General features: G+C 43.7%; 1 protein-coding gene across 18 annotated transcripts in view; it reads right to left on the bottom strand.

The window, feature by feature from the left end:
* KIAA1217 (KIAA1217 ortholog) overlaps positions 1 to 18304 on the bottom strand; it is a 440669-nt gene that overhangs the window by 177532 nt on the left and 244833 nt on the right. For 10 of the 18 annotated variants that reach the window (XM_043883233.1, XM_043883225.1, XM_043883224.1 and 7 more), the window contains exon 3: positions 2750 to 2830. The exons of the other annotated variants lie outside the window; for them this stretch is intronic. In XM_043883233.1, coding sequence (XP_043739168.1) covers positions 2750 to 2830 — 81 coding nt within the window. The remainder of the gene's footprint in view (positions 1 to 2749; positions 2831 to 18304) is intronic. 18 annotated transcript variants of the gene reach the window in all.

Raw genomic sequence — 18304 nt, 5'->3', positions numbered from 1 at the left:
AGTGCCTAGGGAGCGGGATCAGAGGGGATACTTCGTGCCCAAGGTCACCAAGCTTTGGGGCTTGTGGCCAGACCCTCTCCAGGCATCCTGGGAGTAGAGGCTGCTGTTATTTTCAAACTCTCGTTTCTAAACACACACAGCCCATCACCACCACCTAACGCCCTCCAGTTTCCCCGGAATGATTTTCAAATGAAAACACACCTTGTGGAAATTCTGAAGAGGAGCTTTTCAGGCCAAAGATTCTTTTTTTTTTATTTTCTTTTTTAAATTTTTGGCCGCACGTCATAGCATGTGGGATCTTAGTACCCTAACCAAGAATCAAACCTGTGCCCCTAGCATTGGAAGAGCGGAGTCCTAACCACTGGACAGCCAGGGAAGTCCCAGGCCAAAGATTCTATTTCCCTCTAGTTCTGCTACAGGAAAGAATACCAGGGTTTGGAGAGGGAAGGAAAACAAAATTTAGAATGAGAGGACTTTCCTCTTGTTATCAGGCTGTTCTTGCAGAATGAGACTCCAATCCTGCCGTGCACTGGCAGAGCGACCCCACAGGGAAGTTCTGTGAACCTTAGTTCTCCCTTTTATAAAAGAAACAGTATCAGCTTGATGTAACTGTGGTGAAGAGTCACTGAAAAAAATTCACAGGAATCTGTCAACTATAAATGATGGAAAACGTTTAGCTGCCCTTATACAGTACGATTCTCTTTAGGATGGTTTGAGATGGCTTGGCTCCCTACTGTACCAGGAGATTCCATGGTTTGTGGCGTCCTATGTGAAGAGAGGATACAGCCCACCTCTTACTGCGATCACCTTGCCTAAAGTCGGTAAATGATCACCAACTTCAAAATAGAGATTCTGACATCCTCGGAGGCTCTGAGAATCGCTCCTTTATCAAAGAGAAGGAAGAACATCTTCAATTTCCAACCTTAAATCTCATGCACTCCTCCTTCAAAAAAACCCTACTGTCATTGTAACTTGTGTTTTTTAAAAAAAGCTCTTGGGACTTCCCTGGGGGACCAGTGGTTAAGTGATGCAGGTGGTGCAGGTTTGATTCCTAGTCAGGAAACTAAGGTCCCACATGCCATGAGGTGCGGCCAAAATTTTTTTAAAGCTCTTGAAAAAATTCTCACATATCCCATTATTTGCTGCTGCATCAAAAAACAAAAGTCAGCATTGATCGTTTATTTCAGGCTCTAAGGAAAAAAGAATAGTGAGGGGGACTCGAAACTAGAAAAGCCCACATCACCATGTCAGGTCCCTACTCTGTAAGCTAATGGCAGCCTATGAAACTACAGGGAAGAGCTTCTATGTTCGCTTCCTTTTCTGGGTTTCTGTTTAGTGCACAGTATGTGTGCAAGGAAACCATAAAGATGTCTCTATTTTGTATGAATCACAGAAACGCATGAGAACGATTAAAAACGCGTGGAAAAAATTAATGGTAAACACTCCCTCGGAATTGAGATGGGAGGGTAGGACCACAGGTCTCTGCAGCATGCGCTGCCCAACTTTTCCTTCTGTGTCTGTTTGTTTGGGCAGGAACTTTCTAATTTGAGCTCCTGACCTTGGAAAAGATCAAAGAGACTGATTATTAAGAAAAGGAAGGTGAAGAGCTCACTGACGCCTGACCGAATGGACAGGAGGTCACACAGACACAAAAGCCAGACTGCTGGATGCTTCTTCCTAAGCACGGGTGTGTTTGGGGCCTCACGGTAAATACCAAACAGTTCTTATCTGGGAGATTATAAAGAAACAGGCCACGTCTGGGGGACCAAAGGATGTGAGTGACCGTGTGCCAATGGACTGGTTGGCACAGGTAGCAACTTCCCAGGTTTCCAAGTGCTGGAAATTCTCCCACTTCCTTCCAGCTGTAACATTCTAAACTGATGCATTAGGAAACAGGGGGCACCAAGGATCATGGGGAAATAAATAACATATTGACACTGACTCTGGAGTCCCTACTCTGTAACTTACTAGCTGTGTGGCCTTGGGCAAGTTACTTAACGTCTCTGTGCCTCAGCTTCCTCATTTATAAAATGGGACCCATAGGACACCTACCCCATGGGGTTGGTGTGGGAGGTTTAAGGCTTGTAAAATATTTAGAATACTGCTTGGTGCTAGAGATATGTTTGCCCCTATTTTAACTGCAGTTTTGTGGGGTGTTTTTTTTAAGTTATTTTATTTATTGGCTGCACCACACAGCATGTAGGATCTTAGTTCCCCATCAGGGATTGAACTTGCACCCGTCGCATTGGAAGCGCAGAGTCTTAGCCACTGGACCACCAGGGAAGTCTCCATTTTTACTATTAAGCTATATGTCAGTGACATGGTCTGGATCCCACACTGATGTTTTGGAGCCAGGTGAAGGAAGACTCCCGGGAGCTCTGAAGGTTGTTAGAAGGCAAGGTTTCTGTTTTTTGCTACGAGGAAGCTGATGCGGCCAGAGCCTCACTTTTCAGAGGGGCTGAACACATCTCTGCACTGCTGTTGCATTGCTGCTGACCCTACACCTCCATCTATGGGCAAGCACATGAAATACTTTGAAGCAAGCATGCTATTAGTGTTCATCTTTAATATTCACTCTCACAATTAAAACAAAAACGCACAAGTTTGGGAATGCTGCAAGCGTTTGGCTCCAAAAGGGTGAAACCAGGGCAGGAAAAGGGACAGGCTGACACAGATTAGAACTACACACACAGCCGACTGAAAAGGCAACGGGGCGAGGTGCGACGAGAAGAAAAGGTAAAGTACTAACTCGCTGAGATGATTCAATTTTCATCAAGTACCTTTGAATGTCAAGTTCTGCCTGAAGAGAGACCAGCATGCACTGCAAAGCCTGTGTATCAGGAGAAAAAGAGGGAGAGAGAGAGAAATAGAAAAGAAAAAGAGTGAAAACAGGAACAGAAAAAGAAGACTTTACCCAAAGGAATCATCTATTTGTTCACAATGAAAATGTAGCACAGGGAAGCCCTCTCCCCCAGAAGAAAGGCAGGAAGGTGGCAGTTCCATCCTTAGGACTCAGAGAGATGCAGGGAAGCCAGCCCTGATTGGCAATGAGTTTCCCCCAAAATATCTCACCATGGGCCCTTCTAAACTCCCCTGGGTCAGGGGAGAATATGTCACCCTGGCTTGCTGTCCTTGAAGGTGTCTCAAGGCTGCAGGGGAGTAACCAGAGTCAGAATGAAATTCCTTCCTTGGTTAGAATGCAGTCTGCTGGTGAGCCCCAACCTGCCATCTGATTGGCACTGGTCACTGGCCACCTGGCTACTCGACGAGAGAGTCCAGGACTCTGTGCCTATGCTCTGCCACATGGGATGACCAGAACTTTTTCATGAGAAGATTCAAGGTGATCTTCTACTTACAGGAAAAGAAGATCAGAATTATTGTTCAGGGAACAAATTCTGACATCTGAACCTGATTGACCTTGGAGGATGTCTTCAATTGACTAGGCTCACTGTACCGGTGTTTAAATATTTCAATTCTTGTTGATCCACTAATTTTTGGACTACTTAATTTTTTAAAAAACCATGGTGGAAAAAAAATTTTTTTTTTAAAACAAAAACTTCATCTTCATGCAAGAAGAATGACTCACTCTTGCATCCAAAATTGGCCAATAAGAATGTAAAACAAAGTCTTAAAGAGATGTCTATACAGCCATCTATACATTTATACAGCCAACTATACATGCAGTTCATGGTGACATTATTCACAGTAGCCAGGAGGTGGAAGCAACCCAAATGTCCACCAGCAGATGACTGGATAAACAAAATGTGGTCTATACATACTGAAAGACATTGAGCCTCGTAAAGGAATCCTGTCACATGCTACAACACTGATTAACTTTAGAACTTAATACAAAGTGAAATAAGCCTGTCACGAAAAGACAAAAACCGTATGAGTTCACTTATTTAAGGTACATGGTAATTCAGATGGATAGAAAGTAGTATGGTGGTCTCCAGGGGCTGGGGAAGGGGGTCCCTACATGTTTCTAATGCATGTGGATTTTCTTCCTTTCTATTTTTGTTTTTTAAGATTTTTTTTTAATGTGGACCATTTTGCAAAGTTTTTATTGAATTTGTTACAATGTTGCTTCTGTTTTTATGTTTTAGTTTTCTAGCCACTAGGCATACGGGATCTTAGCTTCCCAACTGGGATCGAACCTGCACTGCCTGCATTGGAAGGTGAAGTCTTAATCACTGGACCACCAAGGAAGTCCCATGCAGAGTTTCAATTTAATAAAGCGAAGAGTTCTGGAGACTGGCTGTATGTATGACATGTACGACAACATGAGTGTACTTAATGTTACTGAACTGTACACTTAAAAATGGCTGAGGTGCTAAGTTTTAAGTCATGTATATTTTTCCATAAATCAAAAGAAAAGAAAAAAAAAAAGGAAAAAAATTAGTCAATGAGATGTCATGGCTTGGCAGCTCACTTCATAACTTACTGCACACACATACAGATATATCTATATGGATAATCGGCATACACAGAGCCTCTAAATGCCGTCATAATTTAATTATACAATATCTATGATTCATATCACCACCACAGATTTAGATATAGATATGTACATGGACGGAGGAGCCCGGTAGGCTACAGTCCACGGGGTCGCAAAGAGTCGGACATGACTGAGAGACTTCACATGTACTATGTGTATACTTCTTTTATCTCTGAATTATTTTGTATTATTTAGAGCCTAGTCTCACACATAGCAGACACAAATCTCCGCAAGAAAAAGAACACTTGAATTCAGAGGGCTATTACCAAATGTAAAAAAGGCAGGTCTCCAAACAAGAACTGTACTAAAATATTCTACCCAGATTGCACTTAGGGGTTAAAACAAAAGGAAAAGACCTCAAAGGAACTTTTAAGAGAAAAGGGGAGTGACCCCATTAGAAGAACTGTTAGCCGACCTCCTAAAGCCCTTTTTGAGGTGAATATATTCTCGGTTGAAAGGGGAGGGTTGCTGCAGGGGGTCTGATCCATCAACTATGAAAGGAAGACCCTAATGCAGACCACAAGTAATAACACCCTGTAGGTACATGATAAATAAAAGAGTAAGATGCAAATAGGATGACAGTTGCTATGAACAGACAAGAGGGGAAAGGGTACAGAAAGTCACAGAGTTTCCATCTCAAGGAGATGTGGAATAAAACAGGCCGAAGGCAGAGGACCTGGGAGGACATCGCCCGGCACAGAGACCACAGAGAACGGGAGGGTGAAGGAGACCTGTGCCCTGACGACAAGGCTGCCAGGAGGCGAGGGGCAGAGACCCCAACCTCTCTCTGCCGGGAGACACAGCAACAAGCTTAGAGAACCTGGGCAAGAGGGGACAAAGGAAGTCACCAAAGCAGCCACCGTGGGTGAGAACCACCTGAAACTCAAGGCAGAAGGGGCCAGAGAAACACCTAAATGGTTACAAGGTTCCACACTTAAAGCAAAACCAACTCTGGCTGCACCTTTCTTGCCTTTGTTGACTGAGGTCAGGGAAACGTAGAAGGTGGAAGAAGCAGAGCAGGAAGGACCCAGGGGTCCTGGGGAGGCAGGAGCTCATCTCAGCAATGGAGAACCTCCCGGGGGTCCAATGGTTAAGATTCCATGCTCCCAATACAGGGATGTGGGTTCGCTCCCTAGTCAGGGAACTAAGATCCCATATGCTGTGTGGCACATACCCCCCACCAAAAAAAAAAAAAAATCAAAAAAGAAAATGCAATGGCTTCCACAGAGAAAGGGCTCTAGAACTTGAGGCCACAGAACTGCAAGTCTCTACAATGACATAAATTTTCTCAGAATTACAAAATGAAACTCACGGGAAACTTTTTCACTTTTCGCCAGGCTCCATCTGCGTGGAAAATGTTTTGAGTCCGACAGTAAGAAAGCAGAGAAAGAGAAGTGCATTTTATTAGGCCACTCACATACTCCTGTCAAATCAAGTGTGTAGAACTCAGAAGTCTCACTTATGGATTTTGACTATAAACTAGAAAATTGTTCCTTAAAAAAAAAAATAAGTAAAAGGACTAGGTGGGAAAGGAGTTGAATGTCTGTGAGTCTCTTCAGACAATGACAATGATGATCAAGTACTTTAACAATATAACGAACTTACATCAAGATTAAGGGAAATGTAACTGGAAAAAAAATGACAGGTCACCACCACAGGGAAACAGCTGGAGCAGCAAAAATAATAACGCTGTACAAATTAAACAGAAGGTAATCACCTCAAAGACTGCTAATAAATCTAATGGCTATCCAAGGACGAAAACAGCAGAGAAACTATAGATGTCGCTGTTATATGGAATGGTACTTGGGATGTCTTTGAAAGACCAAGCCGGGCTGGAAGGAAAAGAGGATCAACAGTTTTCATGCAGCAGACAGAACCAAAGATGAACAACATACAGTATTTATGGGACTTCCCTGGTGGTCCAGTGGTTAAGAATCTGCCTCACAAGGCGGGGGATGTAGGGTTTGATCCCTGGTCGGGGAACTAAGACCCCACAAGCTATGAGGTACCAACCAGAGAAGCATCACAATGAAGACCGAGCACAGTCAAATAAATAAAGTTCATTTGGTTAAAAAAAAAATACCGTATTTATAACAGAAAGTGATGAATAATATTTATTTTCTCTGTTTTGCCATATCTAAGTTTTCTATAATAAAGTTATATAATAATAGAAACAGAAGAGTATGGCTAAAGGTGGCAAAAGCGCAATGTAGGTCTCTAGTGAGCAACAAGGAGAGAAAACCTGCAAAAGACGTTGGAGAGGACCAGATTTTTTGAACTCACAAAAAGAGTCCTGGTTTTGTTCAGAAATTGGAGATTCTTCTGATACCACTTTTCCTTTAGTCAACTTTGACAGCTTGGGAGTAATTTAACTAGTCTGAAGACTGAAGACTAACTGTGGTTAAAGAAAATTCATTCAGGAAAAAAAAATGAAAAGATCTAGTGAAAACATGTCTATATTGGCTTCCCAGGTGGTTCAGTGGTAAAGAATCTGCCTGCCAATGCAGGAGATGTGGGTTTGATCCCTGGGTCACAAAGATCCCCTAGAAAAGGAAATGGCAACCCACTCCAATACGCTTGCCTGGGAAATCGCATGGACAGAGGAGCCTGGTAGGCTGCAGTCCATGGGATCGCACAGAGTCGGACACGACTGAGCGAGTGAACACACACAAGAGCCCGTAATTACTCAGTAATGGCCGGGTTGTCCACCGTATATTCCAACATGACGATCTAACTGCAAGAGCCCCAACTAAGATTTTTATTCATGTTTCTAAATTTACAGACACATATTTCCTCTTCCTCCTCTCTTACTGTCAAACATTCTTGTCCTTTATTTTACAAACAGAGAATTATCAGTATTAGTTTCCACTGAGTTCAAGACTCAAGGGATGTGAAGTGCTATTTTTATCATAGTTCTGAAAGCCTACTACTGTCTTCCTGATTTTGAAGTCACATGACAGTGATTTAATTTCCTTAAGCCTGACTCTCCTTATCTGTGAGTGGGGACATTAATAGTATTTATGTCGCACAGTTGTTATGAGGATTAACTGAGATTGAGGCATAAAACACGATACATAATTCCAGGCATAAACTAAGAATGCAAATGCTAGGAATTTGAAACTTTAAAAACATACATTGCATTATCAAAAAGATGCCTTAGTTAAACAAATAACCAAACAATAAATGTCAAATGTCTTAAAATTTTGCACACTGCTTTGGTTTAGCCATTCTATTTTGAGCAATTAATTATAAGGAAATCTATAATAACCCACAAGAGAGCCCCACATGGTGCTGTGTTTGTATATTGTGAGGTGAGCACACGATGGAACCAATCAAATCAAGCATCAATAAAGATGATGAGTAGCTGACTCTGTAACAACACAGAATAAAGTTCACACATATAATCATGCTAGAAAACTGGCAAATGTGGTTTTCTTTTGAATTTATATGCTGAGAAAAAAATGGATATAAAACAAAATGCTAATCCACGTGTGCTGTTGTTTTTTCACTAAGTCATGACTAACTCTTTTGCAACCCCACGGACTGTAGCCCACCAGGCTCCTCTGTCCATGGGAATTTCCAGTCAGGAGTACTGGAGTGGGTTGCCATTTCCTTCTCCAGGGGATGTTCCCAGCCCAGAGATCTAACCCACATCTCCTGCACTGCAGGCGGATTCTTTCCCGCTGAGCCACCAGGGAAGCCCCATGTGGGTTATGAGAGCATAAATGATTCTTTTATTCTTTATCTGTTCTTTCTAACAGTTCTAGAATTTACAAGTATATTACTTTTGCAATTAAAAAATAAGAAATTATTTTTTAAAGTCACCTGGGATTTAGCATCAACTTATTTGTGATTCTTTTTCTGATTTCTTCCTACCTCCAAAAAAACTTAGCATTGAGTATGAGTTATGAGTAAAACAAAAGGAGGAAAAATACTGTATTCATTAGAAAGTCTTAAAAATGGGAAGAGCAATGAGATTATATTTAAAGGCATTGCTTCTATCACTTGTAATCTTGCCATTTTGTTTTTTTCATGTTGATTGGTATCAGTTGCACCACAAGGGGGCGCCTTAAACTTAGCAAGTACAGTAATGCAGTGGCCAGCATGATGGAAGGAAGCAGCTGACATCAGAAACTTAGGGAGCAAGACACACTCCACAAGGATTGCTTTGCGAAGTCTTCACCCTCCTCAGGACATCCTCACAGGGTCCCTTGTATGAACACAAACTCACTTTGGCCAGTCTTTGACAAAAACCACAGTGGGCTGGCTGCTTGTGTCCTGACTACCAATGATGGAAGGGAAAGAGTTGATTTGAAGTTAGTAGCCACTGTGACACAAAACGAAAGAAACCAACAAAAGCAGGCGTTGGGAAAACAGTCTTAGAAATAATTCTGTCCTAGAGACACAGAGTAACCTAGAGATGAAAGCAATTTCAGGTTATTCCGGGTGGGGAAAAAAAAGGTTACTCAGTTGAGAAGTGTTAGTCACTCAGTCTCCTCTATCCATGAAGGTTTCCAGGCAAGAATGCGGGAGTGGGTTGCCATTCCCTTCTCCAGGAGATCTTCCTGACCTGATTGAACTCAGCACTGAACTCTCCTGCACTGTAGGCAGATTTTTTACCATCTGAGCCACCAGGGAAGCGCCACCAGTTGAGAAAACCAACTGTAATATAATGCCTTTTTAAAGTGTTTAAAATAATAAAGATGGAATAAAGTTAGGTGGACCTGTGAGACTCTGTAAGTCATGCTAAGATTTATAACTGATATAACAACACAGTAGACCTTTGAACAATTTGGGATCATAACAGGCTCCCCCATCCCCCCCTTGTAGTTGAAAATCCATGTATAACTTCTGACTCTCCAGAACTTAACTATTAATACAGCCTATTGTTGACAGGAAGCCTTACTGATAACATAAACAGTTGATTAGCATATATTTTATATGTTACATGTATAGCTACCTATATTTTATGTATTCAGTGACATATCTTTACTTAATTTTTTTGGTATTTCTAGGTTATGAGGTTCATCTGCAAGTTTTTTCAAACCACTGCAAAATCTCAAAAAAGTTTTCCAATATATTTATTGAAAAAAATCCACATATAAGTGGACCCATGCAGTTCAAACCCATGCTGCTCAAGGGTCAACTGTAATCTTAAAACATAGCATGAAGTCTGAGAATTCTGAAGGACAAACTCACAAATTAAAAAGACTGCAACATGTAACAAAAAGAGTTCAGGGTAGAAATCATAAGAATTTCTGATTAAACTTCTGATTAAATAAAAACCTTAAGAAATCTTAAGAATTTCTAATTAACTAAAAATCCTCAGTAATTCTGTAGTGAATTTAGGACAATGATTGGTAATATGACTTTTGGCAGGAAAACTGGGCTTGAGCCTCAGTTTCAACACTTAATATCTCTGAAGACCTTGGGATGCTGTCTTGGGCTGTGTACCTTGGAAATGCCACCTTCCTTGGTCATGTGTAGCTTCATTATCCGTAAGACAGTAGAAATAGTAATAAAAAGACTTGAATTACAGTTTGTTGTATGAAATAAGGTAACTTATGAAAAATGCTAACCCCAGTGCCTAGCATACAACAAGGCAGCACCTGGTTTAATAAGAGCCTGAGTGGGACTTCCCTGGCAGTCCAGTGGTTAAGACTTCACCTTCTAAAGCAGGGAGTGTGGGTTTGATCCCTGGTCAGGAAGGGAAGATCCCACATGTCTCAAAGCCAAAAAAACAAGACATAAAACAGAAGCAATATTGTAACAAATTCCTAAAGACTTTAGAAACAGTTCACATCAAAAAAATCTTAAAAAAAAAAAAAAAGTCTGATAAATAATAGGATTGCCACCACTCCTGTGCAGTATGTGGCTGAGAAGTATCTGAACACCTCTGTGAAATGGGGGAAGGAGCCTGATTTTAAAAAAACAAATAAACTTAGTACATGTATGCATACAACCGAGTGCTGGTCTTCAAAGCAGTGGGTTTGCAGGGTCACACAACTGCTTCTCTGACCTTGCCGCCGTCTGCAAAAAGCGGAACGAGAAGGAAGCCAGCACACCTGCTGCCTGTCGGGCCCCGATTCAGCCAGTTCTTCCTGGAGCTGCACCACCACGGTTCATGGTGGGCAGCCACGGGTGCCACAGCGACTCCAAAATATTCTGAGACTAACCCTGGCCATTCATCTTCAGTTTAGTGCTTTCAATCTCCACCCTTTCTACCACCTAGAACAGGAGACCTATGAGATGCAACACATTGATGAGAGATTTGATACAGTCAATTCTCATGGAAATGAAAGGTGCTTCGGGCATCTCTTTGTAAGAGTGACTGGTGTCTAGTGAACAGACCTCCAAGTCCCTTCCCTGATCCTCCACGTTCCCACATAACAGAGGGGGAAACAGTGACTTGGAAATACACCTGCCAAGTGACATACAGTGTTTGGGAAGAGTTAACCCAGGTCATCTCCACTAGGGCGACAGGTGTTTCCCCACCAGGTACAGCCTACGGCCATCCCAATGACCAGCTCCTTCAGGACTCTGCTGACTTTTCCTTCACGGCATTTAATACCACTGGAAACACTTGAGACTTAACATACTTAGTTGCTTCTTCTCTGTCTCCTTGGCCCCCTACACACACACACACACACACACACACACACATGTGACGGCATTTAATACCACTGGAAACACTTGAGACTTAACATACTTAGTTGTTTCTTCTCTGTCTCCTTGGCCCCCTACACACACACACACACACACGTGACCACCAAGAAATCAGGGTACCTCCAGGTCTCAGATTTCCCTTCTAGGATGAATGGATGGAAGAGGGCTGGAAGAGGTGGTGGTCTCTGGGAGCCTGGACTTCCTGCAGCCTGCTTGACTTGAGGGCTCTTCCCTGGACCGTCAACCACCTCACTGGGTCTGAGGAGTTCAGATACACGTCTCAGGGGCTGTTCTTACACCCAGCAGGCTAGCGAGCTCAGCCACACTTAACACCAGCCTCTCCAGCCCACCACGGGTTCTTGCTCCATCGAGAGCATTCGAATCCATCACCCCTGCTCCCCTATGCTTTTGTGCTCCTTGGCTGCTCTCTCTCACACCTTCTTGAAAGGAGGAAAATCTCCATCAGATATGGAATTTCTGTTTGGCAGGGTTTCCCTTCCATTTTCACCAATACCCTCCTCCCCTGGAACATGAAACTCAATCAAAAATTCTCAAGAAAAAAAGGCCTTCCAAACCGGAGGTTTCCCTTTCTCCCTCATTATACAAAGGCTTTGCAATACATCCCACACTTGCTTTAATATGGGCCTGTCCGGGAAGCTGCTGCAGAGGAATTCGGCTTCATGGTGGGATGGAAGTAAGTGCCAGTTAACACTGGCCTCGGCTGTGATCTGACTAGACCTTGCCTTGGGAGCAGGCTTCTCGTGCTCAAGACCTTAAGAATTTGGGGGTGGGGGGGCAGGGGTATAAATCAGAAGCTTATGATGAACACACACACACACACTACTGCGTATAAAATATATAACTGGGGCTTTCCTGGTGGTCCAGTGGCCAGAACTCCAGGCTCCCGACACAACGGCCAGGTATTCAATTCCTGGTCAGGGAACTAGATCTCATGTGTCAGAGCTAAGACACAATGCAACCAAACAAAATAATTTTTTAAAAAGATAGATAACCAAAAAAAAAATAAATAAAAAGATAGATAACCAACAAGGAACTACTACTGTATAGCTTAATATTCTGTTGTGACCCCATGGGCTGTAGCCCACCAGACTCCTCTGTCCATGGGATTATCCCAGCGAGAATACTGGAATGGATTGCCATGCCCTCCTCCAGGGGATCTTCCTAACCCAGGGATTGAACCCAGGTCTCCTGCACTGCAGGCAGATTTTTTACCATCTTTTAAGGGAAGCCTCCTCATATTCCATAAGAATGTAAATGAGAAAAGAATCTAAGAAAGAATGAATATATGTATATATATAACAATCACTTTGGTGTATATTTGAGACTCACACAACACTGTAAATCAACTATACTCCAACTGAAAAAAATCTTAAAGAAATTTTTTTTTTTTAAGAATTTTCATAGGGAGGAGAGGTGGAAGAACTGAATTTTAATAGGGAGGGGAGGCAGGGTGAAAAAACGGGGTCCTCTATTAAGTCAAGCTGAGAATGTAATTCCGATGCTCCTTTTTCTCCCACAGGAAAGGGGCCCAGAGTCTGCGGCCTCTTAGATCACCAAACCTGCCTCAGAAATACACTGATTCACACACCCCCAGCGCTGGCGCCCAGACCCACTGCTGGACGCGTCTGAGTATCTTGTCTTTGTTGACCTACAATGAGGAGAGGCTGGCCTTTTCACACCCATCTACTCTGGAAGCTTCCAGGATGACTGGCAGGGGTATTTCAGGGGGAGGGAGTGTCCTGTGCACATTGTGTGTGTGTTGGGAAGTAAGACTGAGTGGTCCAGAAAACCCTGGACTGACAGTAGGAGATGCCCATGTAACGTAACACAGGCAGCAGCCTGGGCCTCAGTTGCCTTCAGTATAAAACAAAGAGTTTGAGATTTCTCTGATAGTCAAGTAGTTAAGACTTCACCTTCCGACACATGGGGTATGGGGTTCGATCCCTGGTGGAGAAGCTATGATCCCATATGCCTCACACTAAAACCAAAACATAAGACAGAAGCAATACTGTAACAAATTCAATAAGGACTTTAAAATGGTCCTCATCAAAAGACCTTTCAAAAATAGAAAAATACATAAATAAAACAGAGACTCAACCTGTACCACAGAGCTTAGCTTTAGACCTGACTGCCTCTCAACACCCTGGGTCACACCAGAGAGCCCCCCTCACAGTCATTCCCAAGGAACGCTAAGCACATTGGGTCAGAGCTGCAAGTCCTCCATCGCCAAAGCTCCCAGTGCAGGTGGGAAGAACCTGAAGCCAGAAGCTCCAGGGTTCTGCACTTGTTAACTGTTTTACTCTGAAGGAATTACTTAACCTGACACCAGGTTTTATACAGAGCCCATTAAACCACTGGGTCTCCCTTTGTTGTTGTTGCTTAGTTGCTAAGTCACGTCCGACTCTTTGCGACCCCATGGACTGTAGTCCTCTAAGCTCCTCTGTCCATGGGATTCCCCATGGAATTGCTATTCCCTTCTCCAGGGGAATCTTCCCGACCCAGGGATTGAACCTGTGTCTCCTGTGCTGGCAGGCAGATTCTTTACCACTGAGCCACCTGGTAAGTGCAGGTCTCCTTTCCACATCTGCAAAATGACAACAGCCATCCGGCTGACCTCATGAGGTCACCAAGAAGCACCAACAAGGTACATGAGACAAAAGCACTGCTAACTATAAAGCTCTAAAAATAACAAAGCAGCGGTGTTGTTATTAAGGAGCAGAGCTTCAGGCATGCACATGGAGAAAAGAGCTGCTACCGTGTTTTGCTGCTTAAGAAGGAGTCCGCCTGCTTGGCTGCAGGGACACAAGACCTTCCACACACAGCTTCAGTTTGGGAGAGGATCAAAGTCCTGGTGGCGGATGTCAGCTCTCCCGTCCCCAGTTGGGGGCCTGGGCCACGATGAGAGACTTGCTGTCCTGAGATCCCGACACCCTCCTTCCCACGGAATTGCACACTTTCCTGACCCCGACCTAATTCCAGGTCAGATCTCTGGTTCTCTGCTGCCACATACATGTGGATCCCAGCAGACAGCGCTTGGCCAACCTTCCCACGCCCACCAGCCCATGTTCCTGAGAGCTCAGTGCAGGCCTCTGGCCTCATTTCCCAGCTCCTGGCCTATTAATCTCCAGAAACAACCCAAATACCCTTTCGGAGCTGAAAATTACTAAGAAAACAAGTAAGCTTTACTGGCAGATAAAAATACCTTCCCATACATATACTCTTTTTTTTTTTTTTTTCCTTTTTTTTTATACTCTTTTTTTTTAAAAAAATAATGATATACATTAGAAGATCAATGCTTTATTTTTTGCTTTTATTTTTCAGCCTGCATGGCATGTGGGATCTTAGTTCCCCAAACAGGGATCAAAACCATACCCCTTGCAGTGGAAGGGCAGAGTCCAACCACTGGCCACCAGAGAAGTCTCACAAATACCCTCCTTGACAGTTCCATTTCACTGCTAATAGCCAACACCTAAGAGAGTGATGCCATTTCTTCAATTCAAAAGTAGATGAATGTTATTTAAATAGACAAGGAACACAGGCTATGATCAATTGCTAATTTGTGTGATCAAACATCACCATGATAATAAATACAACGTAACCGGGGCCATAATTACAAATTAGTATTTTTCACATTGCATTTAAGGTAAATAATCTGTGGCGAGGCAAAAACACCAACACCACTACTAACAACAAAACCCAAGCAATAGCTCTCTAATATGATTTTAAGATGATAGGAATAGAGTTCATACATTCTCCTAGCTGGGTGAATACTATTGAGGGTCATTTTTAACATCCAGTCAAATCTTTTGCTCATAAAGTAAGTAAAGATTTCAATCTTTTTAAACAGAAGGTTGGATCTTAGCAGTTCTTCTGGAAGAAGTTTAATACGTGCACCCCTAATTACAATGAATTAAAATAGAATGTGTGCACATAACAATTCAACTCTAAACAGACTTTGCTAATTGCTTGGAAACAGCAGAAGCAAAAAGTTGAAAACAGGCTCTAAGTTACACAAACAGCCTCTGGCCTTACACTGAAAAACTGAGAGAGTGCGATCGGAAGAGAGCAAAGAGCCCTTTAGCAAAATTAGAAGTCGCAGAGCTCCTGCTTATCATCACAGATAGGGAACTGGGGGAGCTGGGGTGCAAGCACAGTTCATGAACAATCAGCAGGGCACTGAGTGATGCCATTAAAAAGCTTTAAAAAAAAAATTTAAGTGAATTAACCAAGAGTCTGTCACACAGAGTGAAGTCAGAAACAGAAAACCAAATATCACATATTAACACATATACATGGAATCCAAAAAAATGGTACAGATGATCCTATCAGTAGGGCAGGAACAGAGATGCAGATGCAGAGGACGGCCATGTGGACACGGCAGGGGAAGGAGACGGCGGGAGGAGTTGAGAGAGTAGTCCTGACATCACACACACGACCATGTGTAAAGCTGAGAGCTAGCGGGGAGCTGCTCCACGGCTCAGGGAGGTCAGCTCTGTCCTGTGATGACCTTGAGGGGTGGGATGGGGCGGAGAGGGAGGGGATCTAATCATGACTGATTCGTGTTGATATACATGGGGTCCCCAGGGGGCGCTAGCAGTGAAAGAACCCGCCTGCCAAAGCGGGAGACTTCAGAGATGCCAGTTTGACCCCTAGGTGAGGAAGATTCCCTGGAGAAGGAAATGGCAACCCACTCCAGTCTTCTTGCCTGGAGAATCCCATGGACAGAGGAGCCTGGCGGGCTACAGTCCACGGGGTCGCAAAGAGTCGGCCACGACTGAAGAGACTCAGCACAGCTCCGCACATGTGGAGGTACAGCAGGGACCATCACAACACTGACAAGCGATTATCCTTCAGTGGAAAAAAAAATAAAAGAGGGAAGGGATACGTGTACACTTACAGCTGATTCATGCTGTGGTACAGCAGAATAACCCGGCATTGTAAAGCAATTATTCTCCATTTAAAATTTTTTTAAAAAATTAAAACTACCCTTCCAGGAGAAAGGCATAAAAACGTTAATGCAGAGAGGAAATACATTGAAAGTATATGTTGGAAGAAATCTGATGAGCAATAGGTTGAAAGAGAAAGATAAACAGAAATGGTGACTCACAAACAAAATACAGAGCTATTGCAAAGGCGCTTTTCACCATAAACAAGCTCCAAATGGGTCACAGGCATTTCCACCTGGATCATCTGTTTGGCTGCGCCACCTCCTGTCCTTGAGAACATAAGGCAGGTGCGATGCTAGAATGTCAACACCACCGGCTGAAGTGGCCTCCTCTTCCTTCCTATTCTGGAGATTTAGTTTGGCAGTGTTGAGGTGCAGTAAGGTGACGGGGGAACTGCAGACATGGAGCAGAGGAAACCCACATCATTGAGATGAGTACACCCGTTGGTCTGAATACATCTTGTGTGGACCAAGCCTCTCCTCTGCCTCGAAGACTCCTGAGCTGCCGTGGGTCTGAGGCTGCTGAGTAGGCATATGGGGTCATTCTAGCGCTCGTGGGGGAGAGGGGGCTCGGCATTATTTCCATCCTCCAGCACTCCCTGGAGAATCTCGTCAAAAAAACTGGCCAGCCTCCATCCCTCCCACCCGCAGATCCCTGCCAAGTCACATTCCCTCCTTGGGTCTGCACCCCCAGGCAGGAGGATTTAGGACAAAGAGGAGAAGGTCACTCTCACTTTGCAGGCTATTTGCTCCATGGAATTTCAACTCTCAGCCAGGGATGTCTGGCATCAAATCTCCCTCTTTTTGATCCCCTGGCCTCTCTCATAATTTACCAAGTATCATGATGGCCTTCTACATCGTTCATAAAGTTAATAAATCCCACTTGCATAGCAGCAGTTCCTTGGCCTCTGGGTCCAGTCACTCACGCTTTCAAGGCAAGACTGCAGAGCAAGGATAACCCTGAGTCTTCACTGACTCCTAGATTGACATTGACCTCAATATTTTGAGATTCGACAGAAGAGCTTGAAAATCAGAGCAGAGGGCAGAGTTGAAGCAGATAGGGCATTTGACTGGCTGGCATTTAAAAAAGATTATATTTTTAATGGAATGGTGGGGCTCTGGCCACCATCATCTACAGCAGGCAGATCAGCGCCCACTTATAAGAAGCATAAAGCACAGTTTTTTAAGTTTATACTTAAAGTATACACCATACCTGGCAATTAACTGACTGCATTAATAGATTATGCTATTAATACTATACTATTATGCTGCTCATGACTGTTCTGCGTGGAACACTGGAAAGAAGACAAGCCTTCTACGCACTCAATAGCTCTAAAGATTATCTTGTTGAGTCCCCCCTCCTCTCCACTCATCATGCAGACCTTCCATCAGCTGAAAAGACACGATGAAGTGGAATCCAGTGTTCAGCTCTGTTATAGATCTGTCTTCTCACTTCTTTCCCACTCTAGTGTCAGCTCAGAGGAGGAAGACAGGCTTCCCTGGGGCATACAGAGCTGTCATGCTGATGACAAGCACCTGCCACCAGGAACAAGGGAAAACAACACAGCTGGGCAAGTGATCCATCCCAGGGGTGTCCAGAAGGCTCATCCCTGACACTGAATTGCATTACACAGCCAGGCAGGTGAGCATAGCTCTTCCCCATTGTGTTACCAGCCACCAGTGTATTGGGTTGGCCCATAAGTTCGTTCTGAACAAACTTTTGGACCAACCCAATATATGGACCCTTGTCCTGGTCACCAACGACAAGGGCAGGATCTGACTTGTAAGCAGACGGGATAGTAGCTTGTGGATGAGTTGCAAGAGGAAGAGGGTGATTTTGTGGGCACTAAGGAATCATCATGTTGTTCAAAGAATGCCCCACCAACTGGCCAGTGGAACCCTATAGATCTCCAGCTCCATGGCGGGCTAAGCAGGGGCTTTGGATTCCATCATTAAAAGTGCAGACACGACTGGGAAAGAAACAACAGCAGCCTTATCAGATAGTGAGACTTAGTGTCACTAATTCAGGAGAACGTTTCTTGAGAGGAGATTTTGATAAGATGCAGGAAGCAGGAACCAGAAATGAAATTGCTGGTGCCAAGGCGACTATCCCTGCTGTATAGTTCAGGGAGCTCAGCTCGGTACTCTGACGACCCAGGCGGGCGGGACTGGGGGTG

The sequence above is a fragment of the Cervus elaphus genome, chromosome 23 (genome assembly GCF_910594005.1).
Source record: "Cervus elaphus chromosome 23, mCerEla1.1, whole genome shotgun sequence".
In the NCBI taxonomy this organism is placed as follows: domain Eukaryota; kingdom Metazoa; phylum Chordata; class Mammalia; order Artiodactyla; family Cervidae; genus Cervus; species Cervus elaphus.
This window is presented reverse-complemented; position numbering and strand designations above follow the sequence as displayed.